Source organism: Podarcis filfolensis (assembly GCF_964270895.1).
Source record: "Podarcis filfolensis genome assembly, chromosome: 1".
Classification (NCBI taxonomy): domain Eukaryota; kingdom Metazoa; phylum Chordata; class Lepidosauria; order Squamata; family Lacertidae; genus Podarcis; species Podarcis filfolensis.
This window is the reverse complement of record NC_139604.1, coordinates 129,459,023-129,482,644: the sequence shown is the minus strand read 5'-3', so window position 1 is coordinate 129,482,644 and position 23,622 is coordinate 129,459,023. Positions and strand designations below refer to the sequence as shown.

The 23,622-nt window shown below is 45.7% G+C and overlaps 1 protein-coding gene across 3 annotated transcripts in view; it reads right to left on the bottom strand.

Annotated features, from left to right (window-relative positions):
* The window catches only part of TMEM260 (transmembrane protein 260), a 79,751-nt gene extending 58,113 nt beyond the window's left edge, over positions 1–21,638 (bottom strand). For 2 of the 3 annotated variants that reach the window (XM_083614015.1, XM_083614014.1), the window contains exons 1-3: positions 21,507–21,637; positions 14,622–14,653; positions 13,654–13,805 (exon numbers count right to left, since the gene is read on the bottom strand). In XM_083614015.1, the coding sequence (XP_083470141.1) occupies positions 13,654–13,805; positions 14,622–14,653; positions 21,507–21,600 (278 nt within the window). In that variant the 5' untranslated portion in view covers positions 21,601–21,637. Of the gene's footprint in view, positions 1–13,653; positions 13,806–14,621; positions 14,654–21,506 lie in introns of all 3 variants that reach the window. The other variant, XM_083614013.1, reaches the window with a different exon arrangement.
* Positions 21,639–23,622: the final 1,984 nt, after the last annotated feature.

Sequence of the window (23,622 nt, the reverse complement as noted above, 5' to 3'; positions counted from 1 at the left end):
TCCTTCAGAATGGAGAGATTTCCTTAAAAATGGATCGGTTTGATCTTCTTGCAGTCCATGGGACTCTCAAGAGTCTCCTCCAGCACCATAATTCAAAAGCATCAGTTCTTCGGCGATCAGCCTTCTTGATGGTCCAGCTCTCACTTCCATACATCACTACTGGGAAAACCATAGCTTTAACCATAGCTTTGTTGGCAAGGTGATGTCTCTGCTTTTTAAGATGCTGTCTAGGTTTGGGCGGGTTACAAAGGAGAATTTCTGGTGCCCCAATCAAAGGCCCGATCCTATTTAGAACAGGTCAAGTCTCTCCCTCTTTTCCAATTCTACCAATGAAACCTGGCGGAAGTTCAGCAGGTCCAGGGATTAGAAAACACTTACTTTGGAGTGACGGTTCTGCGGAATGTTTGAAGAAGGTGGAGCTCCTACGATTTCTCTCGCGCGAGAAGTGTTACGTGAAAGCAGCCGCACAGTGCAAACACACTCCAAAGGGCACTTTCCCCCAGAAATTGCAAAAATGGTGTCATCAGAAGTTGCACCTAACTCTACGGCGGGCGGCTATCTCCTTAAGGCAGCCAGGGCTGACGTTGCGGCCCAATCTAGCGTTCCAAGTCATGCTTTTTTCCAAAAAATCTCTCTATATACATACTTTTTTTAAAAAAAAACCCAACCTGCACTTTATTACAGCTTCAACTGGTGTAGTTTAAGAAGAGATGCCCGGATGCCAAGTGGTGGAACGGAAAGTTAGGGGTATGGGGTAGGAAGGGGGGAGGTTGGAGGGGTGGGAGGAAGGAAAAGAAAAGAGGAAACTCTGCAGGAAACAGATTTAAGCAATTTAAATGTTTTATAAGTTTTTTTTTGTAATTGAGGAAACTTTTCATAATCTGACATTTGTTAAAAAAAAAAAAAAGAGCCCACTTATTAGAAATTATGCAGCGGAGAGGGCTGTGGAAATATGAGCTCGCTTCACAATTATGAAGGCAGGCTAGGAAGCCCTCCTCTATTGTGTGAAGTGGCATAAACCCCACAGAGGGGCCTATCAGCTCACTAACAGGCGGGGGGCTGCGCCTTTCAAAGTGAGAGATACAAGCTTCAGGGCAAAAACCTGCCAGCTCCCTTCTGACCCCGCAATCCCCTACTGGTGACAGATCCAAGCTCCATAGCAAATTAGACCTTCTAACATTACAATTGCAGAAGACAGATTCCATTAGCGGTATCTGAAATTGAGTGGAGAGCAGCCGCGTTATCAGACCTGACTCATAAGCGGTGCTATTAATCAGAGCTATGATAGCATTTATATATTTCAAGCTATCTGCCTCGGCTGTGATATTCGGCTACAAAGGGTTGATGGGACTTAGGGACGGGGACAATGGAGCTTTCTTGGAAAAGCAGAGTAAATCAAGAAAGTCTATGACTTCCGCACATTCTGAAGGGATTGCGGTTTACATAAATTTTCTCCCAATTGGAGATTGAGCTCTTCCCCATCTTACACATGGGATTTAGTTGTCACTCAATGGGAACAGCTGTGAAAAGGTGAAGCAGCCCACCGTTCAGAATACTGCCTCCGCTTTTAAAGCAATTAACCCGTGAACAGGAGGATACCTGGCGATATCAAGAGGATTAGGCCAGGCAGCGCTTTATTAACATTTCCTTGAACTAATTCTAACTCTGACTAGCTGTCACGAAAGACTCCCTTTTTTGGGGGGGGGAGAAAATTAAGGGTGGGAGGGGGTGCGCTGGCCTGCTTTTTTCTTTCCAACACCCCCCTCCCGGCTCCCAAAAATGAAGCATGGATCCTTGAGTCTAACAAAAAAAAGAAAGAAACCCAGCATCTGCTAAAAAATTATTTTAAAGCAAATGCAAATGAGGGAAATCGGTTAAGGTCCCTATAAAGTCTAATGCAATGCAACTTTGCTGCAAGTGAGAGAGAGGGGAGGAAATATCTCTCCGTGTGTGTGTGAGAGAGAGATCAATTAGCCAAAGGGTCATGGTAGATAGTCTCCTAAAAGGGAAATTAATAGAAGAGCTTTCTACAGCCTATTATTCCACACCCCCACTTTGCTAAAACTTAGAAGCTACTTGTTACTTAAGTATTAGCTGCTCCCGAAATTATAAAGAGCCTTGCAAGAACCGCAGACAAAGGGGAATAGTCTAATCTGGGAGAAATGTACCCAAATATACCTTAAATCGGAAGATTCCGCACTCCCTTTTCAAAGTGCGGCGTTTTAATTTTCTGCTCGTCGCTGAATGGGATGATGGTCAGAGATACAATGTTTGAAGAGAATAAGCTCTGGGCTTAAAGAGTAAAGTCTCCATTTGCTCCAGGCTGGCATATGAAAGCAAGGGAGACACCCGCGCAGGTGGAAAATCTGATCAATTAATTTGCCTGACAGTAGGCAGGTAAGGATTCTTTCAGGATTTTGGAGGGGTGGTGGTTGATACAGCAGCCTCACCACCAGGCCATAGAAGGAAGGAGTCAAAACTGCATGGTCAAACAAAGGCAAGCACCCTCAAATTCTGCGAAGAAAGCCGAACAATTCCTCAAACGAGCCACAAGTTTATAAAAGATCGAGAGGCGGGTGGGAAAGGGAATATAAATCCAAAGTGGGAGTCAACTCGTCCCGTTTAAACTCAGGATCCGAGAGCTGCAAAATGGGTGCATTGCAAACTCGCAGCAAAGAGCTAGCCTTTCGCTTTAGCAGACTGTGACTTGAAACCAAATTTACCTTCTGATTTACACAGTTCTGGCTTAACTTTGGAGAAGCCACCTTCGCCCCCCCCCTCGCCCCCTCCACGGCATATTTAAGATTCCTTTCACTTCAGGGTAAGGGGGGGGGAAATGTCAGTGCTGTTCTGTGACTTTCGGCTGCGGGTGCAAACAGGCAGGCAAATCGATGTGGCTTGTCAGCTGCCCTGTGGACGCCTTGCTTTTATTTTAGATGAGCCAATATGTCGTGGCTTCTGCTTCAAGAGTTCCCACATGCCAAGAATGAAAGCTAAAAATTAAAGGAAAGGGGGCAAGGCTTGCTCTCGCTATGTATTTCTACCTAGGAAAAAATGTAAACGTCTCCTGCCATAATGTAAACAAGAGAGAATTTTGTAGTGATTTCACCCTTTACACACACAAGCAAAAAGTTAACGTTTGCTTTTAATTTATGCTCTTGTCCTCTCCTGTGTTTCTCTGAATACACACACAGGCAAAACAAACATGAGGGTGGCCTTATACCCTAACACCCATCTTGCAGTTTCAAACCCGGATGGAATGAATTATAACTTTCCACTTTGGGAATACTGGTTAATGTGAATTTATTTCTTTTCGGCAGTCTTGGGAGAACGCAACATTCTTCAGTACAGTTGCAAAACCTTAGGAAGAGACATTTTGTAAAAGAATTACATCCCAGGTCTAAGGATTTCTGCTTTTTTCCCTTTCTTCCTCCATGTGCAATGCAGCACATTTCACAACTGCTAAAATGAGTATTGCTAAACACCCTATAACTCCATCCCTGCTTAACGGAAAGAATACAAGAATTTCACTTAGAAGGAAGAATAAGCAAATATTATGGCTCATCTAAGATTCTATAGAACTTTTGCTTTCAATGATGTCGGAACTCACAGGTAGATAACACTTTTGTTTTTCCACTTCTTCATTATTTGCAAAGGGAATCCTGGTATGAGTCAATACTTTAATTATTCTTTTGGAGCTGGGCTATTATCTTTGTACTTTTCCCCTTCCACTTTATGCTTTACATTTCTGATTCTTCGCCTACTTTATATTCGTTGTTTGCACTTCCTGACAAATAAATAAAAATATTTTTAAATAAATAAATAAAATAAGCGAGAGAATGAATGCATATGGATTGTATTGAACAACCACTGCAACATTTGTTTTGAAAGGGCTGAAATGTTAGCATACAAAACATAAAAAAGGTGCCCCCTCCTCAAAAGGAAAAAGGAGATGGGGAACCAGCACACCCACGCAAACCAATTCTGTCAAAAGGATATCTTAAAAAATTAAACTGGCATTAAAAAAACACCAAAAAGTTAAAAGATGGAAAATTCAGGAGCTGAGTCGTTTTAAACCTAATCAGTAACAGCTGTTAAAAACAGAGGTTTTCATATCAGATCTGCTCAGGCAGAAATTGAAGTGATAAAAATTAAGGAGATGACTAAAAGAGATTTTTCTGGGAGGGAATTCCTATTTCAGGCAAGAAGTATAGATGGAAACTGGAAGGTGGTTGTTTTTTCCCGTTCACATAAAAAGTGGGGGGGGGGGAGAGTCCTAAATACCTGGCAGAATTCAAACCATGATTAGAAGAACAAAGTGTCAGAATACAGTTAACACTAATCCCGCGTGTAGAACAATGTCCTCTTAAGTGGGAATGAATGAAACTATTGTACGAATCAAAAAGCCTCCTTCAATTAAGCATTAAAATGAAACTATCTTGACCTGAAAACGAAGAGGAAAACTTGGGGAAGATGCCTCAAAACACAGCACTGGACAAAGGACCAGAATCTGTTAAAAGAACTGATTTACATAGCATATACAGAGAGGAAATTGTGGAAAGTGATGGCTGGGGGGGGGGGAGAGATGGTTCGTTGGTTGGTTATAAAACAACAGAACCAAATTAAAACAACACACAAAAAACAAACAAAAAAAATGCCAGCGAGAAGCCAAGCAACGATTCTTTACTGTACTCAACTGTCAGCGCTGCAAACAGCCTCCGTGCGCTTATATGCGCACGGAAGGAAAAAGGTTTCCAGAAGGTTAAGTTCAGGTCAGGCAACAAATGAAATTGTTAACAACCCCAACTGACACTGTATAATGTCTTCTTCTGCCAAATCAATAGGCCGCTCTCGGCTCCAGATTACCATAGAGATGGTCTGCTCCTTTCTGAAGGGTGCCTATTGTCTGAGGGGGAAAACAGATTTGCCACTTGAACTGCCGTTGTTCCCCGGAGGATCTGCACTTCATTAATTATTTGCTGCCTTAAAAAAAAGGAAAAAAGGAAAGCGACAGACTTTCCGTATATTTGCAAGCACCTATTGGATTACAGAAGGAATTTGAGATATATATTTTTCTTGTTTCTGAGCCCCACCACCCAAAAGAGACCCCGGAAGACTTTTTTAAAGGTCACTCTGCCCTATGCAAATATAGGGGGGTTGATATCGTATTTGGAGACACCTCGGGGGCATCTAGAACTCAGTTGCACCCACTCTCACCACCCTGAAATGACATACCTTGGAATTCTGCAACCTGGTGCATGGCCAGATGTTTGGGACTGATGGGAGTTGCATTCCAAAACATCTGCAAGGTACCAGGTCAGGAAAAGCTGCTGTAAATATTTCCTGAATCTTTTTAGGTAGAGGAGCAGAAGGCAAACTTTTTAGGCACTTAAAATAAATTTAAAAAGCAAGAATGTCCCAAAGGGACTTCAAGCATTCCTGCGGCTGTTCTACAGAGTGTCATTTAGACTTAATTTCACCTTTTTTAAAAAAAAAGAAGAAGAAGAAGAAGAAGAGTTTATCACGGGGTGGGGGAATGCATGTAAACCACAGCTGAGGTACATGTGGTCTGCAACCCACAGTGACTGTGCAACATCACAGCGTACAACATCCCGCAAACATTGCTGCGGTGGAACACTTCTGTGGCTTATTGTCAGAGCTGGCTGTACAAATGTTCCGTGCTGGAGGTTGCGATCTATGTCTGGCTTTGGTGTGAAAGGCCCATTAACGTGGCAGGAAAGCGCTGTCCTCAAACTGCAAAACTCCTGAGAAGGCCTACTAGCTGCAGCGAGCTGGGACAGAGTGGGTGATGTATAAGAAGTTGCGACTGCACCCCTCCACTGCTGTTCCGTGGGTGTATTCTGCACCGTTATTGCTGATGCAATAAAAATGCATCACCGGTGGGTTTTATAGTGGACAGCCCAAGCACCCTTCTGAGTTAATAGTTGTTCTGTAATGCTTCCCAAGGGACACGGGTGGCGTTGTGGGTTAAACCACAGAGCCTAGGGCTTGCCGATCAGAAGGTCGGCGGTTCGAATCCCCACGACGGGGTGAGCTCCCGTTGCTCGGTCCCTGCTCCTGCCAACCTAGCAGTTCGAAAGCACGTCAAATGCAAGTAGATAAATAGGTACCACTCTGGCGGGAAGGTAAACGGCGTTTCTGTGCGCTGCTCTGGTTCGCCAGAAGCGGCTTAGTCATGCTGGCCACATGACCCGGAAGCTGTACACTGGCTCCCTCGGCCAATATAGCGAGATGAGCGCTGCAACCCCAGAGTCGTTCACAACTGGACCTAATGGTCAGGGGTCCCTTTACCTTTACCTTTAATGCTTTCCAATGTCACAGCACGATTGACGTCTAGAGCGGCACCCTTGCGCTGGAGCGCAAAGAAGGTGGGCCAAAAAAAAAACCAAATTAAAAACCTGGAACATTCGTGGTTCATTCCGCAGGAAACTACAGGACGCACACGGATTGGAAACGAAACACTTGGATTTATTGGGTATATGAATAATTATTGTAAAAATGTGAAGACACTCGCAGGACTGATATTAACTCTGCGACGAAAAATTGTAAATTCTAAAACTTTTTGACCCAAGAGACAGAGTTGACTATAAGGATATAAAGGTCAGAAGCGGAGGATATAAAGTGCAATACAAAGACTTGAAAATAAAAAACCTGTTGAAGGGGTGGAGGGAAGTCACAAGATCAGTAGAGCAAAGAATTTATATGCTTTGTTATTGGTATGTTGAAATATTGTGTTAAAAAGAAATTAATAAAAATTGTATTTTAAAAAAAGGAAATGAAACAGTTGGTCTGCCCCAAAATGTTTTAACGAAACAGTGATTGCCCCAAATACTGTCATAAGCAGAAATCATCATGAATGCACACTAAAAAGGACATTTAAAAGAGCCTTATTGAAATGTTCCTATAAGACTGGGTTTGTGGATGTGTAAAACAAAAAAACAGTCTTCAAGATGTTTGAATGACACATTTGGCCACTCTTTTCCAGTAAATACATGCCCTAATACTATACAGAGTTTCAAATGCCTGGCGTCTGAGGCATGAATTGTTAATTCCCTAAAAAAGATGTGTTTTTTTAAAAAAAAAACCTCCCAAAATTAGCTTGCCATTGCGATTTTATTTTCAATTTACCTGTTTATTATTTTTCTCTTTCTGCTGTAGGACAACAACAACCACCACAAAAAACCCGCACACAAATGTAATTCCTTCGTAAGGCTTCATCCTGTGATGTTTAGAATAAACAGAGGATGAGGACGTATCCTTACAAAGAGAGGCATTACTAGGAATGCATTAGAGATTAATATAAAATAAAATGTATAGACGAGGGGATTTCTGCCCCCTCGCCCCCCTGCGCCACCACTAATGGAACTTGGGAGTATTATTATTTATTCTTCTCCAACATTAGGCTCAACGCTGCTCCCAGCCGATATGACAAAAGCACTCTTTGCCTTGAGAATGCGCGCTTTATATATTTCCCTCCAAAAAGCTTTGGGGCCCTTTCCCCATATTATTGCTATTAACCCTACTCCTTTAACGACGCTGAAAATTAGTTAAGGATGAATTATCTGATAGGGGAAGCCCCTATTCATGAAATATTAGAGAGGTGTACTTAAGCAAATAAGGCACTGAAGGCGGCTGTGCCCAAAGGCACACAGTATGTAAAACATTTATCACAGCCTAGGAGCAGCCAGCGAGCGAGCGAGAGCGGAGTCCACCAGGCGCTTTTCCCTGAACAGCCTTGCATCTCTTTCAAGGAAGCCTGGCAGGAGTGCTTGGCGGAGCAGGTCTGGGTTTCAAGCAATGTTAATTCTTATTTGGTAGAAAAGAAAATGTGTAATGAGGATCTTCAAAAGAGGCTGGCTGCTCCCTTCTCCGCTTGCAGGAGGCTGTTCACGCGCAAGCCCCGCAAAGTTCCCTTTCCCTTGAAATTTCACTCGTAAGGAATTAAAGAGTGGCTGATCTAAGGTGCCCGGTCTGCCTCCGAAACAAGTCGTCTGCAGAAAGCGGCGTTTGGCATTTCCCTAGGAAAGCCCCCGAGCCATAAGAACGAGCATGGCTACACTGCTGGCATTTGGATGTGGGTTCAGCGCATCACCCAGCCATGAAATTTTTCATTGAATACCCTGGGGCAACTTGTTATCGGTTGGCCTCAGTTCCACGCCCATTAAAGGGGATTATTAAGGGTGGGTGGTTTCCGCCCCCGAAAAATGAATGGAATAAGGATTCTCAAAGCACTCCTGAGCTTCGAAAGCAATATAGGAATGGTTAATAATGAATAACTGGGGTTCTAAATAAGAGGAGCCACCCCTGCCCACGGACAGTTTGGCAAGGCCAACGCACTGCCATCAAACTAAATAATTTGCTAGCATGATAGGGTTGGGGAGCAGGGAGAGAATGTGACGCTTTATTTGACGTATCTTCGAAATAGCCCCTGTACAGAAATACTCATAAACCTTCAGTTTCAGTTGGAAAAATGATTGGTTTACCCGCACGCCCATACCAGTCCAAGAAACCTCTCTTGGCAGAGTGCTATCGGTTATAGCCAAAACAAAAACTGCATTTTGATGTGGGTGAGACAGCCTTTGCCGATTTGGCACAGTCCCATGACAGGGTTTCTTAACAATTGCCTTGACACTGGTCTTGTTCGCATGTAACACTAAGCCATGGTTTGTTTAAGAAATCACGTCCCACAGATGATCAAACAAACAAACGATGGTTTCTCCAGAAATCTGGTTTGTTTCCCAGCTGCTCTTGCGTTGGTGAGGGATGAGGTGGAAAAATGAGCAGTGGTTAAGGGAAGGATTCCACACAGCGGCCAAGCCACGGTTAGAACAAACCAAAGTTCACTGGCACAAAAAAAATCACTGTGCCAACAGCAAACCATAGTTTCAGGCCGTGGGTTGTTGGCAGGAAACATACTATTGTTAAGTGGCTAGGTAGGATTAATACAAAATGCCAGGCTGCTCATGCAAAAATATATCACCAAAGCAACTAATCCAGAGTAAGCACTGTGGACAAGCAAACAAATAAATCACAGAAAGAAATCACATTTACTTCTGCAATATATTTGTTTGCTTGTCCACACTCCTTACTCTAGAGTAGCTGCCTCGGTGATCTATTTTGGTATGACTTAGCAGTGTGCCAGTATATCACTGCCCTGTATATTACGATACGATTATAATCTTTATTGTCATTGTCCCATACAGAACAACGAAATTGAAAAAATCTACATCAGACATTCAAAAACCAACAAGCCTGCTATCCCAGCTATCCCAGCCTGGGATTGTTTGTTGAAATGCTCTCCCTTGCAGCATTTATCTCCCTTATACTGTTATCCCCAAGTCATTAAACAAGCCCTATTTCTCTGACCCTTGTCAATCAGAACAATCCTTCCACAAGAAGCCACAGAGGTGTGGATGCTGCTTCTCCTATGATACAATCCTGTGTCTACTTTATGCATGTGACTGCCCAGGTGGGTGAGGCCTATCATTTGGGTTTTCCCCACCCGGCTGATTCCCAACTGAGAGAATGGGTGATAGGAAAGACTGATATGACTGGCCTTGGGCCCTAACACTGTGGTCAGCATGATGCATATTGCAGCTACAAATCGGGAAGTCACCAGTTCGAATCCTCTCATTAACTCAACAGGTGGCCTTAGACAAGCATGCCCTTAGATAGTAAAATAGACAGATATCCCTCAGTCCTTCCACCTGTGTCATGGGCGATGTTGACTTATCTTACAGGGTTGCTGGAAGACTTACAAGTAGACAGTGCACTCAAAAGCGTTTTGAACACTTGAAAAAATGGTATTAATTGTAATAACAGGATGATAATAAGATTAGAAAGGGAAACCAAGTAAGGCGGGAGATATAAGCATCCTGAACAGGAACACTACCACGCTGCAACATTTTGCTGCAGCGCCAATTTGTTATCAGCCTCACCAGCATACGTAACAGGGGCCACTCGCAGTCTTACGCCGCTCATTTGGGAAAGACCCAGATGGCTGCCCTCCCTAAATATATCACAATTGCCTGGGATCACAGTAGGGAGGGAGAAGGGAGCAGTCTCCCACCCTGCTAGAAGTGAGGGTGAAGAGGGCCTCAGGTAGCCGGCACCAATTCAGGTGTCCACCAGATTCTGGAATCCTCTCCAGGGGAACACAGCTGGCATCTCCAGTGACAGCTTTTAGATGCCAGGCAAAAACACTTCCATCCGCCCAGGCCTTCTGTGGTTAAGCTAGCCCAGGGATCAGGAACCTTTTTCAGCCGTGGGCCGGTCTACCGTCCCTCAGACCTTGTGGGGGGGCCGGACTATATTTTTTTGGGGAGGGAGGGAAATGAATGAATTCCTATGCCCCACAAATAACCCAGAGATGCATTTTCAATAAAAGGACACATTCCACTCATGGAAAAACACGCTGATTCCCGGACCGTCCGCAGGCCAGATTTAGAAGGCGATTGGGCCGCATCCGGCCCACGGGCCTTAGGTTGCCTACCCCTGAGCAAGCCTCTACAGCTGTGGTCATCTTTGAGCAGAGCCAGGTAAGGCTTGTCCTTACTGTGTTGTTGGCTGAGAATTTGGAGAATTGTGCGTTGTACGTCGTTGGTTACACTTCTGGCTTCTCGGCGATTTTATCTGTTTGTATGTTATCTTCTTGAGTCACCCTGAGACTGAAACAATTAATATGAACTCCTGTGAGCCCCTGACAGCACAGCCAGCGCAGTCCGAACTCTCTGGAGGCCACTGGGCTGGCCAAAGCCGGCCCAAAAAGATGGTTTGAACCGTCCAAAATACCATTTCTCACCTATGAGTTAGGATACAGAAAGACGCGGGGGGAGCTAATGTAGTACCATTATTTAAATGTATTTTTGAATTACTGTAGCAGCTGCCACCCTGGGCTCCTTTGGAAGGAAGGACAGGGGTATAAATTTAACGAATAACCAAGCCAGGCCACCCCAAAATGCTTTCTCTTTTGCACATGGTTAGCAGCAGAGAATCCTGCAATGCAAAAAAAGGGAAAGATTGTTCATATTTTCTTGCAAGTCGGTATATCCTGAAAATTCCCCCTCCACACACACACACACACTTCCAACTGATGATCTCCCATTGCCACTGCGGCCCCTGCCAATCCAAGCTGCATCTCAATATTATTTGGTCAGTACAGTATTCCAAGTCACTGTACTGTACACACAGGTGGAATAACGCACCAGCAGGCAGCTGCCTCCCCTTCGTAACGCCAGCAATTAAAAGTTTGCCAGTACAGTTGATGCGTGTATTGTTAACTTATTAAAAAAAAGACATCTGTGTCTTTTTGTAATGACAAACATTGTTACTTCTGGTTAGATAAACCTGATCAGCATCAACGAGACTGAACAATGTTGCCACTCTTTTGAAATAAATTAGTTGGGGGTTTTCCGGCAAGGGGGGGGGATGTTGTCTGTGCGTGTGTTTTTAACTTTTGTGAAGACTCCAAGGCCCGATACAAAATTTAAATTATATAAACTGTAGCCAGATGAATCAATTAGCAGTTTGCAGCAAGCGCTGGGGTGGATACTGAAAATTCGGCAGCCGTGACGATTCAGCTGAATGTTGTTTTTGACTTTAATGTAGAGTTGTACTGCTAAACCAAAGGAGGGAAGGGCTTTTAGTATATAGCAGATATTTCCTTGTGTGCACCGTTTGTTTAAAGCAAAACAGTTCACGGAATGTATCCCAATTAATTTAGATTGATTGCAGATATTATTATTGTTTTAGAAGGCAATTTATGAATGACGTTTTCCCACTAAGGATATGACTACGAACTACAATAAGGTTAAGAGAAAGGGAGAAAGGCGAAGTGGGTATAGAAGGGAGGGAGGCAGAAACAAGCAAGAAATTGAGAGGGGAAAGGAAGGGGATACAAGATTAATAACTAGATCAGCTGCTTACTTCTAAAATCAGGGGGAAGGGCCGTAGCTCAGAGGCAAAACATCTGCTTTGCATTCAGAAGGTCCCAGCTTCATTCCCAAGCTTCTACAGGTAGGACGGGGAGAGACTCCCTGCCTGAAATGCTGGAGAGCTGCTGCCAGCCAGTGTTGACAATACTAAGCTAAATGGACTCAGCAGAAGGCAGCAGCCTATGTTCCTAAGATCATGCCCTAACGTCCCCAGAAATGCAGTCCGGGGTACGCTCTTGCAGGGATGTTTGAAAACGAAATGCTTTATGCTTGGGGATTTGCGGGGCCAGCACATGTACATGCCTCGACTAAATGCACATCCAGGGCACATGCTGAGCTCTGCCGGCCCCCAAAGGCTCCCCTCCTTCTTAGGCAGGCAGTGCCAGCTCTGCTTAGGCAAATGGAACACGCCACGGAGAAGCAGTCCGAGTGCAGGGACTCCAAATTCAGGCAATGGGCCTCTGCCCATTTCCCCACAGGTGAGAGCGGCAACCAGGATGAGTGCAAAAGCTGTACAATCTGCATGGAACACTTTGCCCTGCTGATACATGGGCTGGGCGACATCCAGTTTCCAACATCGCGATATATCACCAGCTAAACACCGCGATATATCACAGTGTCTGAAATAAGGATGGAGCTACGCAGAGGCATCGGCTGGAGTCACGGTTTTTCCTACATTGTGATTTCTGCGTGGCAGACACACCCACACACCACGGTTCACAATATACTGCCAGGTCAAAAATGAACGCCCATCACGATTCGCGGTATCTTGCCGGGTCCAGAACGCTGAAACCTCTATCACGATACGGACTTCAAAAACCGGTTTGGGGACGATATATCAATACAGAGCTTCCCAAACCTTGCGTGCTGGTGACGCACTTTTTAGACACGCATCCTTTCGCGGCACAGCAATTCAGTCTTGCTAGCAAACCGCCGTCTGCTCGCTCCCTTTCCAGCCCTGGGGAAGTTCAGGGAGTGTTTGCACGACACAGCTACACACTGCAGCCGACACACGAACATGTCGCGACGCATCGTTTGGAAAGCTCTGTATCAATAGATTGCCCAGCCCTACTGATACGGTGGATTTCCATTTCCCAAAGTGTCTGGTTTGTTCCGTAACCCCAAGCAGGCAGCTTCCACGAGGGAGCATCCGCCAGCTTCCGCTTCTGGAATGGAGCCGAGAGCCGAGATGCATCAGGGCAGAGAGATATTAGTTCTCTGGTGCTCTGTAGTTTTTTCCACAATCAACTGAGCTTGGGATCCAAAGGCCAGCTTAGACTCATGCAAGGGGCCTGCACTAGCCATGCACAATTTTCGACATCCCCTGTCCCCGCCGCTTTCCCAAAACTGAATCCCCAAAACACCCATGTTACAAACTGTTCTTGAAACTCCTTTGGTGTTTCAGAAGCCGTTAGCCACTCCAGGAAAGCAAGTGAGGCGAGGTGGGGGGGGTGAGGAGTCCTCCCTTGGACTCACACAGAGCTAGCGTCATGTCCTGTCAAGGCCTGCCTTCGCCCGGAAAATTATGCATTTTGTTCGGTTCTGCATGCACAGCCTGTCATGGACAGCAGCCACTGCCACCGCCGCTGCTGCTTTTGTGTCGGGGAGAAGCTCATCTCCACAATTAAAAGATCCTACCCAGTAACTGCAGATCCCGGAAAAGCAGGGGGGAAATATATACCAGCAGCATCTACTTTACCTGGCCACGGTGTAAAAGAAAAACGGCGCTGCGGCGGCTCCGAGCACAGCGCAGAGCAGGTTCACGCGGAAAGCGACCGAGCCGAAAGGGAGCAGCTCAATTGCCAGTTTAGCCAAAAGAGTGAAAAGAGGATAGCCTGGGGGGTGAGCAACCTAGGAGGGAAAAACAAACAGAGAAGGCTTTGCAGTGAAGATGTCACACAAGGGCTGTCTGATGGAGAAATAAGTGCTTTATCTGCCTCATAATAAACACGCAAGTCAGAGCACAGTCCCTTTTTTAAAAAAGCAGATTTTCTCCCCCACCCCTTCTCATCTCATCTCGTCTCTCTAAAGTGCCGATTCTAAACTTTGCAGAAATATTTGCCTTAGTGGATTTGCTACATTCATCAAGGAGATGAATGCACCACTTAAGAGATGCGGTGGGACTCGTCGCCATTGTCCTTTAAATGGCTTGAAGTTTGGGTTCATAATATATTAGGGTCATTCAAAAGGCTGGGATTCCAAATATATATACATGCACATATACGATTCGACCAAAATAGAGAGAAAGAACAGATTCTGAACTATTTTATTGGTTAGCAAGCTGAAAGACCACACTGCTATCGGATTACCACCGCGATGACAGTCCTAAGGTCTCGCCTAAAGGGGATCACACGCCGTAATAAAAGTTTATTAAATAACAAAACTTATTAAAATTGTTAACCCGATTTATTTTATTCTCCCCAGCTTATACAAAATTTGGGTTGATAATAAGCCAACTACTGTATATACAGTAAAGCCTTTGCTTTATAATTTAGTTTAATTGGATTTAAAACTTGGGAGTAAATTGTCGCGTGCTGTACTTATAAGTTAGCAAAAACTGTGGTTTGAAAATAAATTAATCTACTTTAACTCCATGCTTAATTAAACTTCCTTAATTCCTAAAACTGTTAATGAGAGCATTGATTAAACAATAAAACTAATACTTACTCCAAGCTCATAGGCGGCTGTGATCAGCTCCCCTGTGAAAAAATAATGTAAAACCAATAATTACTATTAGGGAACGACACTCCTCCCAAGTTTTGAAAATCCAAACCCTTGCGTTGGGGGTTTTGCATTAATTTGACTGGATAAAAGTGTAAATCTGTGGAGATTTAACAGCATGAAATTTTTCCAAGAATATTTTCTTCCCCCACTGATGTCGTTGCACAAAATATCTTTTGTTGCGTGTTTTTTTTTCTCGGCACTTCTATCAGCAGATAAATGAAGGTGTATTGTAATAATAATAATAATAATGATGATGATGATGATGATGATGGAACTATTCGGGTGACGCAAACAGTATTGCAGAAAGGGATGTGAAATAACCATGCAAACTTCCATTTCCACAGCAGCTCGGCTCAATACCGATTTACCGATATCGTTCATTGTCTCCCAAAATATCTGCAGCTTCGCATTTTGAAGCAGGGGACCACCCTAACATGGCCATATACCTGTGGCAGTGTATTCCCAAGGGACTTGTGAATTCTCTGCTGCGTTGCCATTATATTTGGCCTCAGTTTATTGTGTACGAAAAGCCCTGTTCTGAATTATTTTTTCACCTTTTTTGCAATTTCTTTTAATGAAATGAAAGAGAAGAGTGGTGTCAAGAATGTTCGTTCGGCCGGTGGCATCTTCAAAGCACTGTACATGGGATCAGATGCACTGTAAGATATGTCAGATGGCATTAGCCAAATCTGTTTCACATTACTGTAGGAAGGATAGTACTTTTGGGCAGGTCTGAATTAAACACGAGCGTCCAAAGCAAATCACTCCCATCGGCTCCAGCGCTCAGCACCAATAAATATTTGGAGGCGCACCTGACGTATTATTTAGGTGGTTTTCATCACATGCCTGAAGACACACCTGTACCATGGCTTCTGAAACATGAGATATGTTTTAGGACCCACCCTGGGCTCTCTCGACTGTCATTTGTTGTAAACCAATCTTAACCTTTTTTAAAAAAAAAATTGTTGCAAACCGCCCTGGGACCTTACTGGGAAGAGCGGCAAGAAATCAGATTATCTACTTATCGAGCTAACTGGCTGTGAAATGGATACCAATCCTAGCACTGATGGAATTTTTGCTTCGTGCTACGTTGAATGAAACCCCTGGAGTCCAACAGTATCTGGAGGGAATCAAGCCAGCTATTTATAAAACCATACAGCTTAAAATAAAATAAAAGCAAACTTGAAAGGTTTAAAGGCACTTAAAAAGCACTAAGAACGTTAAAAGCAGTGGCGAATTTCAAACTTGCCAGGGCCAATATCTACCAGCCATCAAATGCCTGGGTAAGCAAGGATGCCTTTATAAATTTCCGCTGGGAGCCAATAATGAGGGAGACTGATGCAGCTCACTGGGGAGGGCAGGGAACAAACATGGAGCCACCACCGAGAAGGCCCTGTCATGGGTCACTGCCAACTGGGCAGTAGCAGGAAACAGCACCACCACTGGGTCTCCCCTGGCCAACTGTAGGGCCCAAGATGGTTGTTACTGGGAAAGTCGCTATCTTAGGTAGTTGAGTCTCGCACTATTTAGGGCTTTTTACTCTAGCACTGACACCTTGGGCTCAGTAGCTCACTGGCAGCAAGTGCAGAGCTGCAGCGTCTGGACCAGCTTCAAGGGCAGCCCCATAAAGAGTACACTGCAGTAGTCTAAGTGGGAGGTCACTGCGGCATGGACAACTGAGGTCACGCTATCCCAGTCCAGGGGCATCCACAGCTGGCAAACCAGCCTAAGCTGGGCATAAATACTCCTGGCCAGAGACACCAAATAATAATAAATAAATAAACAAATTTATTATTAATAATAATAATAATAATAATAATAATAATATCCCACCCATCTGGCTGGGTTTCCCCAGTCACTCTGGGAGGCTTCCAACAAAATACTAAAAATACAATAAAGCATCAAACATTACAAACTTCCTAAAAGAGGGCTGCCTTCAGATATCTTCTCAAAGTCAGATAGTTGTTTACAGTATTTGCTTGACATCTGGTGGGAGGGAGTTTCACAGGGCAGGTGCCACTACCGAGAAAGCCCTCCACCTGTTTCCCTGGAACTTCCCTTCTCGCAGCGAGGGAACCGCCAGAAGGCCCTCAGCGCTGGACCTCAGTGTCCGGGAAGAACAATGTGGGTGGAAACGCTCCTTCAGGTATACGGGACTGAGGCTGTTTAGGGCTTTAAAGGTCAACATCAACACTTTGAATTGTGCTCGGAAATGTACTGGGAGTCAATGTAGGTCTTTCAGGACCGGTGTTATGTGGTCTCGGCGGCCGCTCCCAGTCACCAGTCTAGCTGCTGCATTCTGGATTAGTTTTAGTTTCCGAGTCACCTTCAAAGGTAGCCCCATATAGAGCGCATTGCAGTAGTCCAAGCGGGAGATAACCTGAGCATGCACCACTCTGGCGAGACATAAGAGTGTCTGGTGCACAATACTCCCGGATCTGTGCAGCCCCTCCCAGAACACACCTAATACTTTATTTCCAAGAATCAGCCACCCACAGTTCCCCACTCCTTCCAGGGACTGGTCTAACACCTTCACAGCCTCTCCTGATTCAGAGGGAATGGAGAGATAACAGCTGCATACAGATGACATCATGCTCCAAATCCCCAAATGACAGCTCCCAAGGGGTTCCTACAGATGTTGAACAGCATAGGGGACAGAATGGACTAATTTTCAGGACCCCACAACTCAAACGCCATGGGGCCAAGCAACAATCTCTCCTAGGACTATTTTCTGATCCTATTGGCTTCCAAATATATTCCAGGCAAGACCACCTGAGAGACTGTTTGTCTGTCATACATTTCTACACTTGGGGGACAATTTGCTTAAAATACCGCTCCATCTTGGTTGTACTGCACGTGCAAATCACAAAACGTTGCTACTGTAGAGTTTAACTGCATTTTCAGGGCGGGACTGAACTGAGAAAAACAACTGCAAATTATATTTTCGGTATTTGCCGAATCCACACTCTCCAACAGCGACGTAACGCTAAACTATCTCAGCAGCCTAAACTGCAATCCTATAAAGGCACCACTGAACCTATAAGCTTGTTATTTGGTTAGGGAGGAGAGAGCCAAACCATAAATCCTGGTTCGGATGACACTCTGAGACAATCCTTGGTTTAGCTTAGCACGGCATGGCAGTGGAAAGGACCAGGGAGGAGCAAAGTTCTGCTAAGGGAGACTGACGTTTGCACAGTCCCAGTAATGACCCTGACAGATGAATGGCTGGCACTTGCAAATATAGCATTAGGCAATCTGAGCAGTTTCAAAATGTCTTTGTTTAGTAAGCATGAGCGAAGCAAACATGCTAAACTATTACCATTCTCCGATGCAGCGGAGAATTTTCCTGGTGCAAACTGAAAATTTTTTGATGTATTTGCGGGGCGGGGGGGGGGGCGGGAATCTGATTCAAACTTTTCCAGGAAATCCATACAGCTGCCACTTGGCAATGCTTCAGTGATGTGCAGAATGCACAAAACAGGGAGCACCTCCTTTTTCCAATACCCACTTCTCCCTTCCCATGGCATGTAAGGTCAGTATTGCTGCAAAGGAGTGGGTATCAGCCGGCTTAGTTGAATCCCAAGGTCAGATTTAATGTTAAGGTAAAGGGACCCCTGACCATTAGGTCCAGTCGCAGATGGCTCTGGGGTTGCGGCGCTCATCTCGCTTTATAGGCCAAGGGAGCCGGCGTACAGCTTCCGGGTCATGTGGCCAGCATGACTAAGCCGCTTCTGGCGAACCAGAGCAGCGCACGGAAACGCCGTTTACCTTCCTGCCGGAGCGGTATCTATTTATCTACTTGCACTTTGATGTGCTTTTGAACTGCTAGGTTGGCAGGAGCAGGGACCGAGCAACGGGAGCTCACCCCGTCACGGGGATTCGAACCACCAACCTTCTGATTGGCAAGTCCTAGGCTCTGTGGTTTAACCCACAGAGCTCCTCCATATAAGAGGATGTCATCCTGTTACATTGAAGTGGGCCTGGTGAGGGATAAGAGGCTGCAGGGGCAAACACCAAGGGCTCATGCAGATGTCTGATTGTCCCACTCCTTCCCCACCCCCAGAAAACCCAATCTTTACCGCTGAATTGGCACAAACGTCAACCAGGTTTTCCACAAATAGACATTTGCTCCGATTCAGCACTAAAGAATGAGTTTTCCCGGGGAAACAGTGGGGCAAACAGAAAACCGCTCTCATCTGTGCCTGCAATGAATGGACAAGCAGAAGTGAAGATGAGTCCTGAGAGTGGTAGCAGAAGATCCCTAGGGATCCGGTGATAGAGCTTAGTGATAGAGCACCTGCTCTGCATGCAGAAGGTCACGGGTTCAATCCCCAACATGCCCAGGAAGGGATGGGGAAGACCCCTGTCCTGGAAACCCACTGCCGGTCAGTGTAGACTATATTGAGTCTAGCTTGCTATGAGGCAGCTCCCTGTGTTTCTCCATGTGGTTTTTACTCCTTAGCCTGAGGCCGGATGGGCATCTTTGGCTCCCAGGGATGGTGCACACTGACCTGCCTTTCAAAACGGATTTCCTTCAGCTGCCAAGCCAGCTTAGCCTAGCTTCATAACTCCCACAGGGAGTCCCCAAGTGTGAGCACCATGGACCCTGACTGACGAAGGCCAAATGGCAAGCTTTGACGTGCTTTCGAACTGCTAGGCTGGCAGGAACTGGGACCGAACAACGGGAGCTCACCCCGTCGCGGGGATTCGAACCGCCGACCTTCTGATCGGCAAGTCCTAGGCTCTGTGGTTTAGACCACAGCGCCACTCGCATTTGTACAGAAGCACAAAATACCTTCACGAGGAACTCCCCCAACAGCCCAATGAGAAGCAGCCATAAAGGCGTAAGAAAGAACCTGCTGAATCAGGCCAGTGGCCCATCTACTCCAGCAGGCTCACAGTGGCCGACCAGCGAAAGCAGGATTTGAACACAGGAGCCCCCTCCCCTCCTGCGATTTCCAGCGACTGGTATTCCAGAAGCATTGCTGTCTCCAGCAGTGAAGGCAGAGCATAGTCATCATGGCTAGGAATCGTGGAAAGCTCTCTGCTCCCTGAAGGTCTAATCATCCATGCCATGGGTAGGCAAACTAAGGCCCGGGGGCCGGATCCGGCCCAATCACCTTCTTAATCCGGCCCACGGACGGTCTGGGAATCAGAGTGTTTTTACATGAGTAGAAAGTGTCCTTTTATTTAAAATGCATTTTCACCCCCCCGCCTAAAAGTTTTTGAGTTTCTGCTGAAATGAGGCTGCATTTTAATGTATTTTAATCTTGTTTTTCAAGTTGTATTTCAATCAATTGCTTTATATCTGGTGTTAGCTGCCCTGAGCCCGGTCTTGGCTGGGGAAGGCAGGGTATAAATAAAATTTATATTATTATTATTATTATTATTATTATTATTATTATTATTATTAGTGGCGTCTGCCTGGTGTTTTTACATGAGTAGAATGTGTGCTTTTATTTAAAATGAATCTCTGGGTTATTTGTGGGGCATAGGAATTCGTTCTTCTTTTTCCCCCAAAATACAGTCTGGCCCCCCACAAGGTCTGACGGACAGTGGACCGGCCCCCTGTTGAAAATGTTTGTTGACCCCTGGACTCTAATCATCCAAGCCATCTGAGTTGGTGGCCCCACTGCCTACTGTGGAAGGGAGTTCCACAGTTCAACTATGTCCTGCATGAAGGGCTTTCTCTCATCTGCCCTTAATCTTTCAACATCCAGCTTTGTTGAAAGCCCAGAAGTTCTAGTGCTATGAAAAGAGAAAAAGTTTTGTCTATCCAATTTCTCCATGCCATGCAAATTTTGTAAACGTCCATCAGGCACTGCACTACACTGGGAGACTTACTTGAGGAGCGGCTTTCCTCTGCCCTTAAGAAGCTCGCGGGGCCTTCTCTGTGGTAGCCCCAAAGTTGCGGCACTCCCTCCCCACAGACGTGCTCCTGGCACTTTCCTTATAAATTCACCCCGGCTTTTGACACGTGAGGTATATAATTTTAGAACTCACCCTATTTCCATGACTCTAAACTGTTTTAAAGTGTTTTTAACATGATGTTTTATTTCTTGCAACTCTGAGAGCTGGAGGTCACGTAATAATAATAATAATAATAATAATAATAATAATATAATAAAGTGCTTTATATGTATGCAGTGGATGTGAGTTTTGAACCTACCAAATGGGGAGTAATAGTGACCTCCTTAAAACTCTTTAAAGTAGGGTTGAGAATTCTGGATTTAATTGTTTTATCTTCTCGTAAAACGCCTTGGAGGGATTTTTGTTTGTTGGTTTTTTGGTGATACTTTTATTGCTTTATATTTTTGTAAAACCACTCTGAGGTGCGTATTTTCCCCCACATACAATTTTCATATTTTTATTTCATAAAATTTATACCCTGCTTTTTTAAAATAAAAAGGGGGGGTTACTAAAAGGTAAAGCAGCAATAACCGAGTGTGGGGTGCGGTGGGGAAAATCACAACCCTGTTTTTAACCCTACAAATCTAAAGTACTGAAACAGATTAAGGTCACCTCCGCTTTCTAAGAACCTGGGTAAGCAAGGCTTGTCTGAAGAGGAATATTTTTAGCTGGCGCCCTCAAGAGGCAGGGAGTTCCAAAGTTGAGATGCATAAATTTTATGAAACCAATAAATATATAATGAAATATGTAATACATAATAAATAGAGGGAGAAGGAGAAAGGGGGGGGACAACCCGCACAAACCAAGGAGGCTCCATATTAACATAAATTAGAATATGCAAATATATGCAGATTTTGCCGAGAGGGTCCCGCCCCTCGCCGCATCATGGGGATAGGAGGAGGGGGACGGGTACGTTACCAGAGTCTCCCCCGGGCACGGAGAGGGGCAGGGCCGCCACGTACAAGGCCGCCACCCCCGCGCCCACCGCGCCGGCCCCACTCAGCGGCCCCATGGATCGGAGCCGCGCATGCGCAGGCCCAGCCCGTCTCACCGCCCGCTCGCCCGCCCGCCGGCTTCCGGGTTGTGGGCGCGGCCAACGCCGGCCTGTTCCATTCCCCGAGGGCGCGGAGGAGGGAAGCTTCCTGCACCCCCTACGCGGTGGTTGCGCCCACGCCGGAGCGCTCTCCGCTTGCCTGGCCTGGCTGCGGCGACGCGCTCCCCCGCCCGGCGGGCAGCGGTACTGCAGGCACGAGAGGACCCGGGAGATTGCGGGGAAACGGGGTCGCTAAGATGGGGAGTCTTTGCGGAGGCGTGTAGTTCCTTGAGGGGTTCCTTGAGGCCCCAGATCGCCGCATCGAGGGCAGTCCTCCTTCTCTGCACCTCCTTCCCGCGTGCCACGCCGGGGCAAGCCTCACTTTACTACCGAGAACGCGCAAATGAAGCTCCCAATTGCGCCTGGTGCGCAGTTCTGTTGCTGTTGTTGTAGTTCCTTTCTTGTGCCTCTGACCACTCATCATTGTCCCACCACCATTCCCCAGACTCTGAACCTTCTTACCTTAGGGGTTCCCCAGCTGGTTCCTCCCACCATCCCTCTGCGTCCATGACACCATGTTCCTTATTTGTCATACAGATCTATCATCTATCTATCATCTTCTATATCTATCTATCTATATCTATCTATCTATCTATCTATCTATCATCTATTTCTCAACCTGTGGGTCCCCAGATGTTCTTGGACTACAACTCCCATGACCTCTAGCTAGCAAGGCCAGAGCTCAGGGATGATGGGAGTTGTAGTCCAACAACATCTGGGGACCCACAAGTTGAGAACCGCTGAATCATCTCTATCTATCATCTATCTATCATGTATCTACAGTATCTATCTATCATCTATCTATATCATCATCTCTCTATCTTGTATACTGCTTTATACCTTTTGCTGCATACCTCAACAAAAATCAACAGATATTGCTTAAATTCCACATTCAGTACAGCAGCTGCTCATCTTTGACATCCAGGGTCAACAATCACAGCAGAGCAGCCGGTGTCTGTAAGAGCTAGAGTACATAAGAAGCGCTGTTCTGGATCAGGCCAGTATCCTATCTAGTTCTTTTCTCACAGTGGCTGACTACTGGGGGAAGCTTGCAAGCTCAGACATGACCACAAGAGCCCTCTCCCTTCCTGAAGTTTCCAGCCACTAGTATTCAGAAGCAAATGTGGAGGCACAGCACAGACATCATGGTTAAGTAGACATTATTATCCTCCATTATTGGAAGCCATCCAAATTGGTGGCCATTCCTGCCTCCAGAGGGATGCAAGCAATACACTAAAGGAAGGACAGTCAAGTATATTCTGTTGTTGTTCAGTCGTGTCCGACTCTTCGTGACCCCCTGGACCAGAGCACGCCAGGCACTCCTGTCTTCCACTGCCTCCCGCCGTTTGGTCAAACTCATGCTGGTATCTTTGAGAACACTGTCCAACCATCTTGTCCTCTGTCGTCCCCTTCTCCTTGTGCCCTCCATCTTTCCCAACATCAGGGTCTTTTCCAGGGAGTCTTCTCTTCTCATGAGGTGGCCAAAGTATTGGAGCCTCAGCTTCACGATCTGTCCTTCCAGTGAGCACTCAGGGCTGATTCCTTCAGAATGGAGAGGTTTGATCTTCTTGCAGTCCATGGGACTCTCAAGAATCTCCTCCAGCACCATAATTCAAAATCATCAGTTCTTCAGCGATCAGCCTTCTTTATGGTCCAGCTTCACAGCCACGAAATTAAAAGACGCCTGCTTCTTGGGAGAAAAGCAATGACAAACATAGAAAGCATCTTAAAAAGCAGAGACATCACCTTGCCAACAAAGGTCCATATAGTTAAAGCTATTGTTTTCCCAGTAGTGATGTACGGAAGTGAGAGCTGGACAGAGGACGAGATGGTTGGCTAGTGTTCTCGAAGCTACCAGCATGAGTTTGACCAAACTGCAGGAGGCAGTGGAAGACAGGAGTGCCTGGCGTGCTCTGGTCCATGGGGTCACAAAGAGTTGGA